The sequence below is a fragment of the Palaemon carinicauda genome, chromosome 18 (genome assembly GCF_036898095.1).
Source record: "Palaemon carinicauda isolate YSFRI2023 chromosome 18, ASM3689809v2, whole genome shotgun sequence".
NCBI lineage: Eukaryota > Metazoa > Arthropoda > Malacostraca > Decapoda > Palaemonidae > Palaemon > Palaemon carinicauda.
Window position 1 is genome coordinate 51,372,148 of NC_090742.1, and position 14,367 is coordinate 51,386,514.

Sequence of the window (14,367 nt, forward strand, 5' to 3'; positions counted from 1 at the left end):
TAACACCTGGCACTTTTGAAGTAAACACTCTTTTCCCATACATGTTACCATCCATTCCTTCAATATAAACCAACAACCTAAAAGTACGCTGGATCCATCCTTGCCCTACAACATTCTTTTACCATTTTTACACATCATATTTCACACTCTATTGATTCATCTTACGGCACAAAAGGTTTACATAAAAGGCTTCAAAGTTTTTCGTCTCATTTGCAATCGACATCTTACTTTTATTTTCATAATAGATAGTATGCTAAACATATATGCACACATACACCTATATATATTCTTACGAAGCTAGTCTAACATGAGAGTAGATTATGTTATTTACGTAATTCCTTTGTGTATTTAGGAGATGTATAGCTATCTCGTAAGGTAAGTTCCATTCATGTAGGATTAAGTAAATGTATGTAAATTATATAACACTGTCGTCATTCGTTTAGTTTTATTTTCATTCAGTTCATATATGTAAATTTACGTTATTTTAAAGAATTAAATTTCTATTTCACGTAGTTTGGTTATGAAGTCTTATGTAATCTTGTTAAAAGGTATGTATGACACACGAGGTATAAATACTAGGGATTGCATCATGTTTCCATGAGGTTGGAAGTTGTACGAAGGTTCTAGACTAAACTTACTCTTTTTCTTTTTTTTATGTTATGAGAGGAGGTTCACATAGTTAGCTGAATGTGTTGCCTCGCCCTGCGAAGATAGAACCATACTTCAAAACTGCTAAGTTGGCAATATTGACGTCACGAGGGCCCGCCCTGACCTGCCCCCACGCTTCGAGAATGATTAGCTGGAAAATTCCATGCTTAGGATAGAGATCCAGCCTGACATTTCACAAGATCTGTGCTTCTGCCAATCCTCTCACCAGCACCTCTTCAGCCATAGTGTTTCCTCCCCAGTGTATACTCTGTATAGTGCCTGTTAAACATTGTGATATTTATGTGTGTTTAATTTGAAGGAAGTGAAGGGAATTTGTGAGTACAGTTTATATTGTGAAATTATTATTATTATTTTTTTTTTGTGATTGGCCCTCTGTGATTTGGATAAACAGTGAAGTGCATTACATATATTAAGTATATGTAAGTGTAATTATTGTTTATTTCCTATTGTCTTAAAGTGTGAACTATTACCGAGGATTATCAAAATTAAATATTTTCATAAATTAATTTCTAGTGAAACAAGCGATTGTAAAATTCTTGAAGTGTCATTTTGTCTTAAGTCTAAGGTCTAGTTCAGATTTAAATTTCGAGTGATCTATTTTTGGTATTACTTTTTGAATTGCTATTTTTTATAGAATATATATATATATATATATATATATATATATATGTATATATATATATATGTGTATATATATATATATATATATATATATATATATATATCTATATATATATATATATATATATATATATATATTGTAAAGTATGTATTATTTCAATCACCAACAATCATTTCAGTGCCTTGCTTGTATCCCTGACTAAGAGCTGAAGTAAGAGGTTGGTTTTAGAATAGTTCCTGTTAATAGTAAAGTAATCCCCCAGTTTGAGTGTAACACAAAGAAACCTTTGGATATTCAGTTCATATATATTAATATCTGGGAGTTGCGTATTATTCCCAGAGGTCGGAGGTATTCTCGTGTGCATCAGATTATGTAATATAAAGCTGGTGAGTCTGGGAGCTTGGGAATTTATGTAATTCGCTAGTCGTAATATATATATATATATATATATATATATATATATATATATATATATATATATATATATATATATATATATATATATATATGGTGCCCAGACCCAAGTCTGTTTTAGATATTGGTGATAGCAGAGCCGTGTTTTGATTAAAGATTTGACCAGTTTAATGTTGATAGGATTCCATATATTTTTAGGAAAAAATGTTTGGAGAGGTATAATTTTTTGTAAAGTTTCAAAATGGCTCAGTTGAATGTACAGGAGTTTTTGGAAAACCCAATTGTTCAGGAATTGTCGAAAGCTAATGTAACTAAAACTCAGTGCCTCGCCATTTTAATAGCATGTGGTGGGCATGCAACGAGTGGAATGATTAAAGCCCAAATTAAGTGTCTAACCTTAGAAGCATTGATAAACCCAGGGAAGTTGTCAGTAGATATTACAGCAGCTCACAAACTTTTGGAGAAGGCTGAAGCAGAATTTGTAGTGAAGCAAGTATCAGTTGACCTAGGAACTGAAGGATTAAAGCAGAAAGGAATGTAGAGGCTGAGATTCGATGAATTACAGTGGAAGAGATTTTGATTAAGTTGAAGATGATGGCAGAAGAGAGAGAATGGGAAGAGAAAGAGAGAGATGAGGCAAGAGAAATTGCAAGATATGCGAGGGAAATGGAAGCAAAGAGAGAGAGAGAAGAAGCAAGAGATATTGTAAGACGAAAAGAAAAAGAGAGAATGAGAAGATAAAGAGAGAGATGAGCCGAGAGAAATTGCACGACATGCAAGGGAATTAGAAATGAATGCTCGTGCGAGGTCGGCAACTCAGACAGAGATGATCCCAGCTATGCACGATCCCGTGTTTAATATGACGAATATACAAAGGTTGATTCCAAAATTCACAGAAGAAGCTCCCGACGAGTTCTTCGATCATTTTGAAATGGTCATATCAACGATGGAATTACTAGAGGATAAATGGCCTGTGTTATTTCAGTGTTCTTATTGGAAAAGGACACAATGTGTATCTTGCCTTGTCTCAGGACCAGAGGAAGGAGTATCAAGAAGTTAAGAGGAGCGTACTGCAAGTGTATCAGATGATCCCTGAATGTTATATTAAAAGATTTTGAAGTTTGTGGAAGGACGAGAAAATGACTTTCCTGGATTAAGCTTATAAGATACAATGATGTTTCAAGAGATGGATAGAGGCTGCTAAAGTGAGAGAGATAGCTAATAGTGCTGCAACAATATTTACGAGGAATTCCTGAACATATTCAAACGTACTTGAGAGAGAGAGAGAGAGAGAGAGAGAGAGAGAGAGAGAGAGAGAGAGAGAGAGAGAGAGAGAGAGAGAGAGAGAGAGGGTGAAGAAACTTGATAAAGCCGCTTCGCTGAGTGAAGATTATCATATTATCAGTTGTAAACCATTCTCGGGTATGAAGTTTCAACCGTCGTTCCGACCAAGTGTCAAGTATTCGCCATACTATGGAAATCAGTTCAGTAATAACCTGGTAACAGGTTCAATAGTTACAGTGGAAGTACCAATGGTACTATTCCAAAGCAGAATGTGACAGTACCACAACAGCAATCATCGAATCGTCCTCCTTCAGGTACTGTGAAAGACATGCAGAAGATTAATAATGTCTGTTATAAGTGTGGCAAGAAAGGCCATATCAGTAAGGAATGTTGGTCAAACTATCCGAAAGCAGTCACCCAAGTTGCTAAGAATAATTTGACATCACAGAATACGAAGATGAAAAATCAAACGGGAAGGGTCGACGAGGAAAATAAACCAGCTAACGTTGACACGACGAACAGGAAAACCCCAAACAATGTGGATGCCTTTAAACTGTATATTTAGGAAGGTAAGTTAGCTACTCTGGATGGGAGTGAGAAGATCCCTGTCAAGATATTGTACGACAATTTATCTAATCATAGCGCGGTGACACAAGGTGTACACCCAATGGTGGAACTGTCTCTCACAGGAGATTCTTTCATTATGAGGGGAATAGCACGTGAGGAGGTTACTCCTATTTGCCGTTTGAAATTGTCATGCGAGTCGACGACAGGTCATCTTGATTTTGCGGTAAAGGATTCATTGGCTGTCGAAGGAGTATAAGTCCTGCTGGGAAATGAGGTTGGTGGAGCGTCATTTGTGGCTTGTCCCATCATAACGAAGAAACCATTTAAGTATAGTCCTACGACTGAACTCGAGAAGGACTGCCTGTATCCATTTCCTAATTGTGTGACGACTAGAAGTATGACAAAGAAAGTGACTGCAGATGAAGACAGAGAAGTACGCAAGAGGAGAGCTCCCAAGAGAGCCCAAGATGAGAGGAACGACAGACGAATGAACAGGAAGACGAGGAAGCAATGGATTTGGAAGAAATAGAGAACTCAGCGTTAGAGGTAGGACAAGTGAGTCGGAAAAGTCTAATAGGATTGGAACAGAAAGATGTAACATTAACAGAGTTTTTGTATCGTGTGGTGGATGAGACGCAGGTGCAGCAGTCACCCACCTGTTATTACCTTAAGTATAGATTGCTTATGAGAAAGCATAGACTTGCCAATATCCCTGGAAATGCTGAATGGGGGATATATTGACAGATATTGATTCCCACACTGTTGAGGAGATAGGTGATCGCCGTAGCGCATAGGACGGGACACATGGGAATAAGGAAAATGACCGAGCATATTTTCTGGCCTGGCATGCATAAGGATGTGAGTTAGTTTTGTCTTACATGTCACGTTTGTCAGATGGCTGGAAAGCCAAACGGGTACATCAAGAAAGCTCCCTTATACCGGATTGAAGTACGAGGAGAACCCTTCAACAAGGTAATGATCGTTGTGGGGCCGTTACCGAGGATGAAGAAAGCCCAGAAATATATGATAACCTTGATGTGTCCAGTCATGAGATACCCAGAAGCCATACCCGTCAGGAACAAAGTAATCGCCAAAAAGTTACTAGACTTTTTTACTAAGTTATTATTCCGGACATCGTTCAGAGTGACTGAGGAACACATTTCACATCAAAATTGTTTCAGGATGTAATGAAACTTTTGGATGTGAGACGACATCTGTCTACTGTATATCACCCAGAGACCCAAGGTGCATTAGAGAGATTTCATCAAACCTTAAAGAGTATGTTAACAAAGTACTGCAATGAAACAAGAAATGAATGGGACATTGGACTACCATTGATGTTATTTGAGGTACACAATGCTTATCAAGAAATCATGGGATGTATCCCGAATGGAATGGTGTTTGGACAAGAAGTAAGAGGACCGATTAAAATGTTGGCAGAAAAATGGAAAGATCAAAAGGAAACGGATGGAAAATACATCAAGAATTTAAGGAGAAGGATCAGCGAGATAAGAAAGTTTTCCCTTGAAAACCTAAAAACTAGCCAAGGAAAAATGAAGAAAAGGTTTTATCTGAAATGTAAGAACAGACAGTCTACGGTAGGACAGCAGGTGTTGGTTTTCTTAATGATAAGGAGATTTCCTCTCACCAACAAGTTTCAAGGACCATCCAGGATTTTGGAGAAGATTAGTGACCTGACCTACGTTATTGAAGCCCCAGGAAGAAGGAAAAGCCAAAGGAAGCTACACTTTAACTTATTGAAACCATACTTAAACGGAAACGAGACCGAAGTTTCACAGGTGTGTATGGCACAAACCATTCCATCTACGGAAGACGATGATGGATATGAGATAGAGGCTGTAAGCAAGGTGAATAATTCGTCCATCATTAGGAATTTAGAAGAGAAATGAACTCACTTGAACAAGGAGCAACAAGAGAAATTAAGCTGGTTGATTAAAAGTTTCCCTGAAATTGTCTCAGATGTCCTGAAATGAACCAACTTGACGAGGCATGAGATACACCCTAAAACCACGGAAAGACCGTTCAGGCAACGCGCCTATTAACTGTCGCCGTATCACTGAGAAGTCATGAGAAAAGAAGCGGACTATTTGTTACAAAATGGATTAGATGAACAAAGTTCTAGTTCTTACAGTTCTCTATGCTTGCTCATAAAAAAACCAAATGGATCTTTCAGGATGTGTACGGATTATTGAAAGTTGAATTCGATCAGTGTGGCCGACAATTACCCATAGCTACTCACAGACCAACTACTCGATAACATTGGACAGGCGAGGTTTATCACTAAGATTGACTTGTTAAAAGGATATTATCAAATTCCTTTGGACGACAACGCAAAATTATAAGCTTTTATAACTCCGTTTGGGTTATATCAATACACAGTCATACCATTTGGTCCAACAAGTGAAGAGAGGATCAGGGTAGTACCAACTGGGATCACTTCAGCAAATATTGTCCGTTGCGCCCACATACAACAAAAAGAGCAGAAGAGGCTGTAACGAATCTTCTAGACATATTTTTGACATTTGCAGCACCTGCTATTTTGCTGTCAGACAACGGACGGGAGTTCATTAATGCCCTTATCACTGAGCTGGCAGCGCTCTGGCCAGAGCTAAAGCCACTGACTGGATGTCCAAGTCCTCCTCAAAGCCAGGTCGCTATTGAATGTCTAAAGGACAAACTGACCATTTGGATGAAGGAAAACAACAGCAGGAAGTTGTCAGTAGGCCTCAAGTTTGTTCGGTGGTAAGTTCACATCAACCATCATGAAACAACAGACCATAGTCCATTCAAAGTTACATTTGGACAAGATCCGCAGGTTGGATTAGAATCATCTATCCTGCCAAGTACAGCTTTTCATGAGATATTCACCTAGGAAGACTCTGAGGTTTTTATGGAGTCAAAAGAAGCTTAAAAGGCTGTCACAGAACCTCCTACTGAGCCTGTGGCATCAAATGTGACAGAGGAAGAAGCAGGGGAAGAGGCAGAGGCAGAGGCAGAAACAGAGGCAGAAATAGAGGCACAGGCAAAGATAGAAACAGTAGTTCCAAATTTCCAAAAGATCCGTGCTTTGGCTGATCAGCTCAATCTAAGGCAGCAGCACCGATGACGAGATGTGGCAAACGCCTGCTTAGGCCATTGTCTGTTGGTCAGTGTACTACGCTGAGGGTCTTGGAAGTGGATCGTAGTCCAACAGATCCCGGAAATTTGTTAGTGGCCGTCATCAAGGAACAAGATGGGCACACCACAAAATCATGGATTCGAAAAGGTTAAAGAGTTCGAAAGACACCCTTAATGCAGTTAAAAATCTGTATTAAGGTTAATCCCTTTTGACTCACTAATTCAGTAGGTTTCGTTTAATGTCTTAATGATCCACAAAGGATGGTGGATGGACTAAAATACCCTCACATACCAAGCACTCAAACAATGCTGCGGAATCTTTTCTCTGCTCATTTGAATGAGCATTTTTATGCATTCCATCGATCTATCGAAGCTCCTGAATAATACCTATAAAAAGATGAGGAGTATCAGTAATTCTGTAACAATGAGGAAACCTGATCAAAACAGGAACAAGTATGCTACATCCAAGTACAACAAATATATTTCAGGAGGAACAGCCATTTTGGGTGGTAAATTAAGGGCAAATACAAAACTGTAATAATGCATGACAAATATACAGTAGGCTTATATAAACATTTTTTTTATAAAGGACCGCAAGGACAAGCCTGCACTCAGATACAAGAAGAATATACTTACATATGGATGATATCATTTGTCTAATGGAAGAAGTGAGCGATCGTTAATAAACGTGTGAGCAATTGGACTTTCTTCCGTGCTTTTGATAGTAATATATCAGCAACGATTTCCGCGTTTTTGATATGCCAATCTGTGCTTTCGTAAAACGCCAAATTAGATGGGCTCTACACTGTAGGATGCCGGGAGGGAATTCGAGAACCAAAAGTTACAGCTGCTTACTTAAGTGCAATCGAACATCCCCTGATAAAAGTGAAAGAGGTTCCTGATGTCTGCTTATCAATTATAACAGTAACAGCAAGAGCCACTGGCGGGCAAGGATATACAAAATGTTATTGTATTACTCAATATACATCAGGACGATGCAGCTGTCTACGAAAAAAATTTAAATGCAACTCACGCTGTCACCAGAGCAGATCATGCAAAAATTAGTAACTGAACTCGACTTAACCCTGAGATCTCATTGACTGACTTTTATTCTTTCATTGGTCTTTCATTGATTTTGTTTATGTTTATTCTGTTGAAATGCAATCCTTAAAACTGACTCTTCATCGACCGTAATATATGGTAACATAAGTGTCTAACAATGTACACAATGTTAACATTAGGCAGTAGTATTCACATCAGACAAAATTGAGCGGCATAATGTGAACATCAAACATTTTTGTATAACGTTGACAATCTGTGAACATTGTTCAAATTGCTTGCCTGATGTCAACATTAGGCAATTTTCTGCTTGGTTTTCACATTAGGCTATTGTCCAGTTTGAGCGGAAAACACACATGCACACACACATTATATATATATATATATATATATATATATATATATAACTATATATATATATATATATATATATATATATATATATATATATATATGTATATATATACATATATATATATATATGTATATATATATATAGTTATATATATAGATATAGATATATATATATATATATATATATATATATATATATATATATATCTATCTATATATCTGTCTATATATATATATATATATATATATATATATATATATCTATATATATATATAGATATATATATATATATATATATATATATATATATATATATGTATATATATATATATATATATATATATATATATATATGTATATATATATATATATATATATATACATATATATATATATATATATATATATATATATATATGTGTGTGTGTGTGTGTGTGTGTGTATATAAATATGAGTGTGTGTTTGTGTGTATGGGTGTGGCTGTCTGTGGGTGTATGAGTACTAATATATTCACCATATCAAGTCCAAGCTCTGACTAATTCTCTTTCGACGCCGTCGTCTACCAGATGCTAGAGAAAGATTTTACAGACGGTTTACGCTTCTTCAAGTAAGCGTAACCCAACGCTCACTGCGCCATCTTGGATTACCTTAGCAAACCAACGAATGTCTTCTTGAGTAATCTTACAGATTTTGATGACGTCTAATTATAATCAGAACGAAAAGAATACTTTCTTGCTCTGCATGCGCTCACTTATGTTGCTTAAAGACTGGTCATAGTGAAATGCCTACTTTCCTTCATTTATTTTACGCATTCATTTTAAGAAGGACAATAACTTCAAGTTTCTGCGTATTCTAAGTACTGTAAATCTAATGAACAATAATAATACAATTTTTCAATAATTCTATATAAAAAAAAATTAGGCGATCAATTCTCTCATTCAGAAACTGTCTACTGTCATGTGATTTTCAACAAATGGTTATTTAATATAATAATTTCATCATGATGTTCCAGTTACCGGAATAGAAATATGAACAAAGGCTTATATGGCAGATATGTGTATCAGAAATTCTATTCTATATTTTTTTCATGTTAATTTCTATTCAGTTCATTTCGAATGTACGCTTCCGACAGTAAAAGTTAAATCAATACTTATTCATCCAACTTGTTTCGTGTACAGTTTATCGAGTCAGATTGTCCCATCAACAATCGATACTAATAGTAACAGTAAATTAGATGTTCAGTGTCTTGACTTCCAAGTGATGAAGAGTTCACATACTGTTTAATCAGCTTCACATCTACTATGCTATCACATTGTGGTTCAACATGCATCAAAGTCCACTGATGCCATACTTTTTTTTTTTTTTTTTTTTTTTCTTTTTTTAAATCGGCACTCCATGGGTTAGTCTTTATTATGTCGATGAATTGTTTTGCTGATTCATAAAGTCTCACAGTTAAAAGAAATGGGGTTTTATTCATGATATTTTTGTGGTATGGTACTCAAAATGCATAATAGAGCCACATGAAGCTATCTTTAAAATGACCCATAACCTTGCTTGTAACTTCTGTATCGCTTTTTAACTGTAGCATTTGAACAACTAAGACGCAGCACCTACTCGTTGATATAATAGGAGTGAATGTTGGAATGGGCCTGGTGGTTATTACTTGTCCCATTGGAAGCCTCAGTCAGAAAGTTCTTCAGGTGATCAACAATGGCCGTGTCGAGAACTAAAGCACGGGACACGTCCTCCACGCTCAGGGCTTCCACGAGAAAGGCTGACCTGATGAAGGCCAACAGCAACACGAAGAATCCCCCACACATTCTTCACTGGAATTGGATGACGGACGACTAAAAACACTGTAATAGAAACAAGAATGTAATTTAATCACCATTGGTTATTATCAAGGATACATTATCAAGGTCCCTCTGAGATAAATATAGACTTTTTCTAAGTTAAGAAAAATGTTTTTGTTTTATTTCTTTTAGAGTTACTTATGATAATATTCGTAATAATAACATTAATGTTCCAATCTACACACAAAATTGTCGTCCTCCATTACTAATACTTCATCATCACTACAACTAACGAAAAAAAAAAAAAAAAAAAAAGCATTACTCTAATTAAAGATGTTAGAAAAGCTCCACAAATGTAATGTGCTAGTAAAGATATATGAATATTTTTCAATAAGAAAACTAAAGCATAGCAAATAGATTATATTATTTTAGGAATCTCGTAACGAAGAGGAAACATACAACTCCATAAGATTGCAGTTTAATTTTACTTCACTTACTTAAGATAACCATATGCTTACACAAATAAAAAAAGGGAATGGATTCCACATTTGTTTGAAAATAGCATTAAATGCACATTTCTACCTATAATCTGATAACCTGACGGTATGCATAGAGTAACAGACAAGAAATTTTATTCATGACAATGTTGATAGTGAACGAGTTAATTCTTGCTTAGATTGATTAGACCTGATTTCACTTTCACTGCAAAGTCCTAAAACACAACACATTACCTACGTGTAAAGGTGATGTGTTACAAGGTAAGTAATAGTTTTGGCATACGTGAAATTCATTATAATATAATACTTCAGAAAGTATGGATATGAAAACGCTGGATGTTTCTTGACAGGTTTATTTGAGCAATTGATTATTACTGAACTTTGAACTCCTGTGTATACGAAACGCCCCAGGTCTATATCAAAATGAGGGGGGTGGTGATAGGGCACAACACTTAGCTAAGTTTATAAAAATGGTTTTACATGACTCAAGGTTTACAACCAAACCACTTTTGATCACGCTTCTCGTACAACTCTCGGGCATCGTTCTTGTCCGACTTTTTGGATGGGGGCATAACGTCCCCACAGGTTATGGGTGGTAGTAGAAGCGCCGTTTTAAATGTGGCACACTCCTTGGTTTATTTTGCTGACCCCATATACTGTAGAGAGTCTGCTGCCCATTTCTCTCTCTCGCTTCGACCTGGGGGTCAAATAGAGGAGTTAAAGAGTGGTGTCAACAGTTTGTATGGTGCCACTTCGTTAGCATGATAAGCCATTGCTCCCTGACCTCTCCAGTTTTATTCTACATATCTACGTGACAGATGCGTAATCAACTTTCTCATAGAACTCATAGAGAGCACATTTCACATCTCTTGAGCCAATTTAAAAACCAAAAAGGTTATGAATTGTATGAATATTGTGAGAAAAGGTTTTCCTTCCATTTGGAAGTCAGTGTCATATAATTGTATACTTAACGTCAGAATTTCATTCCAAGTTACATTAAGATCCTCATATAACACACGAGAAAAAGATTTACGGTGTTATATACAGGTGCGCAAGAGAGATAACTACGAATCCCGCACAATGCGACTTCCTGTTCGAATTAAGCGGAAATTATTTTTTTAAAATCAGATAATTAGCTCATTTCAATTCATGTAATTGCGTAGATATCATATATCATGTGACATACATTAACTTTATACACATCTATGCACAGGTATACTGTATATATATACAGTATATATATATATATATATATATATATATATATATATACAGTAATATATATATATATATATATATATATATATATACATACAGTATATATATATATATATATATATATATATATATATATATATACATACAGTATATATATATATATATATATATATATATATATATATATATATATATATATATATAACCCATGCTTAGGTCATTAAAGCTTACAGTTTCTGCCTTTCATCAAGTTAAATACTTGTCATAATTACTCGGGAAGCGACTGTATTAGCAGCCGATTGATGGTGCCACACTTCTCTAGATGATGGGCAGGTACTCTCACAAAAGTTGAGTCTACTAGAATGGTGGAAATGTCCTTCAATAATGTTACACCACCATGAGATCTCTAAATATTGGTTGAATCTGATTTTCATCATTAGTATGTATTTCATCCTTTGAACATAAGCTTGTTTCAACTCAAAGAGCCATAGAAATAATAATGATGGGAATGACAATAGAAGACAGAATAGGAGCAATATGGATACTAGAGCAAACAAAAGTAGAGGATATTCTAACAATATGTAATAAAAAGAAATGGACATGGTTCGGACATATAATGAGAAAGACAGATAATAGTTGGACATTATGAATAACAGAATGCATCCCTAGAGATTGCAAAAGAAGCAAGGGAAGGTAGCGAAGACGGTGGATTGACGAGGTAAGAAAATTTGCGGGTGTGGACTGGAATAGAAAGACTATAAACAGATAGGAGATAAAGGAGATGTCTGAGGTCTTTATTATACAGTGGACTAGTTAAGGCTGATGATGATGTTAAGGACGTTGCAATCTATCAGCCAAGAAATTCGAATTTTATCAAAGCTTTTTCAATAACGGAAAATATAGCTGCGTTTAAGAATTTAATAGAATATCTTTTTTTTTTTTATTTCAACTAGAATAAAAATGTATGCATTCCTTTTCAAATTTACCTTCTAAAAGCTCAGATAACGTACCTTTGGATAGCTACCACATCAGTCAAGCGTCACCCACAACAAACACCATCGTCACGTTATCGAAGGTAATTCTTCAATGGTCTATTTAGTCTTATGATTACTTGTAATGTTTATTTTGATGCCAATAAGATACAAAATGCTCTTCTTCGATCTCCACCATTTCATGATTGTTAACGATTGTTTAAACCACATTACTATTAACATGCATTCAATCTCTTTTCTAATAGATTTGATTGTTAAAATTCCACAATAAAAAGCGCAAAGGACCCATAAATGACTAATAGTATACCTGAAATAAAAACACGAAAACTACAGACATATAAAACACAAATTATATTCGTTTCTTCTCACAGCAAGAACAAAATTGAGCAGAAAAAAACGAAATGATCAACATGATTTTCCACTCATTCCTTCCTTTGGAAAACATTACTTACAAGCATTACAGTTTAAAATGAATATATATGTTGCGGCATTAATGGTATTCATTAGCGGATCCATGGGGATCGTCGCGGTGGGTCACGACCCGTCCCCCCTTTTTTTTTCAAGATTGACTGTTAATCTTATAGTTCTCAAGAAGAAAAGCTTGACTGTTAATCTTATAGTTCTCAAGAAGAAAAGTTTGACTGTTAAACTTGGGGTTTTCAAAAAACAAGTTTGACTATTAAACTTGGGATTTAAAAAAAAAAGGGCTGTTAAAAAAGTTTGACTGTTAAACTCGGCATATGGGTGGAAAAAAATATTGAATTTGTCAGTTATGTTTATTTTCAGTTTTCATCCTTTATTGTGTTATTTTGCTTTTTACAAGTTTAAAAAAAAATATGCAGGGTAGGGTCAAAATGAACTCTTATCCCTTTCAATGGAAAAATGGTTAAAGTTTATTTTCCAATTGTATTTTCTCATACATGATCGTTTAATAAATTCACTTAAGTGTTTATTCTCGACTCATAGTTAATTGGATATCATAAATCATTTGTGGCTGAATGCATGAAAGTCCCGTGTTTTGTGATAATATCAAAGATAGCCCTTTATTAAAAATTTCTGAATCGTTCATCATATGCAAAAGACAAAGGGAAGTGAAACAGCATTATGGTCAGTGATGAGCTGAATTATAACTCCATTCAGCTTTTGCATATCTCCTTCAACTCTGCAGTTGTCGCTTGGAAATATATTAAGGTTATACCGAATTTCATGGTTAGGAGAGCATTCACTCGTATTCTCTGATATGAAGAGATCTTCTCTAGATGACTGTTAAAGTGAGATTAGCTACTAAACAAGAAAAAATTACTATACAGTCGTACCAATTTTACATTACCATCATTATAATACTCACAACATAATTAATAGTCATTCTATATCAATATTAAGAAGAATTACATATCAATTGCCAAAATATATTTTTAATGTCAAAGTAATGGGAAAGTTCGTAGGATATCTTTTTCTAGATATAGACGATAGTCATATCCTGACATATTAATGTTAATTGCAGTAGTTTTCTGTGAAGAGATATCAGTTACTTTATGATGCTGTTATACTTGAATTTACTTATAGTAAATGTCAGTGCAGATTACATAAATTTGAATAGATGTGTAATCAACCTAGAGAGAGAGAGAGAGAGAGAGAGAGAGAGAGAGAGAGAGAGAGAGAGAGAGAGAGAGAGAGAGAGTTTCTAAAAATACAGAAATACAATTGCAAATTATCAATAGTCCAAAAAGAGATATCTACTGCAGAAGATCGGGACTAC

General features: G+C 35.2%; 1 protein-coding gene across 2 annotated transcripts in view; it reads right to left on the minus strand.

Moving 5' to 3' along the window:
- The window catches only part of LOC137657068 (prolyl 4-hydroxylase subunit alpha-2-like), a 166,923-nt gene that overhangs the window by 90,656 nt on the left and 61,900 nt on the right, over positions 1-14,367 (minus strand). For both annotated transcript variants that reach the window (XM_068391430.1, XM_068391431.1), the window contains exon 2: positions 9,723-9,964. In XM_068391430.1, coding sequence (XP_068247531.1) covers positions 9,723-9,928 — 206 coding nt within the window. In that variant the 5' untranslated portion in view covers positions 9,929-9,964. The remainder of the gene's footprint in view (positions 1-9,722; positions 9,965-14,367) is intronic.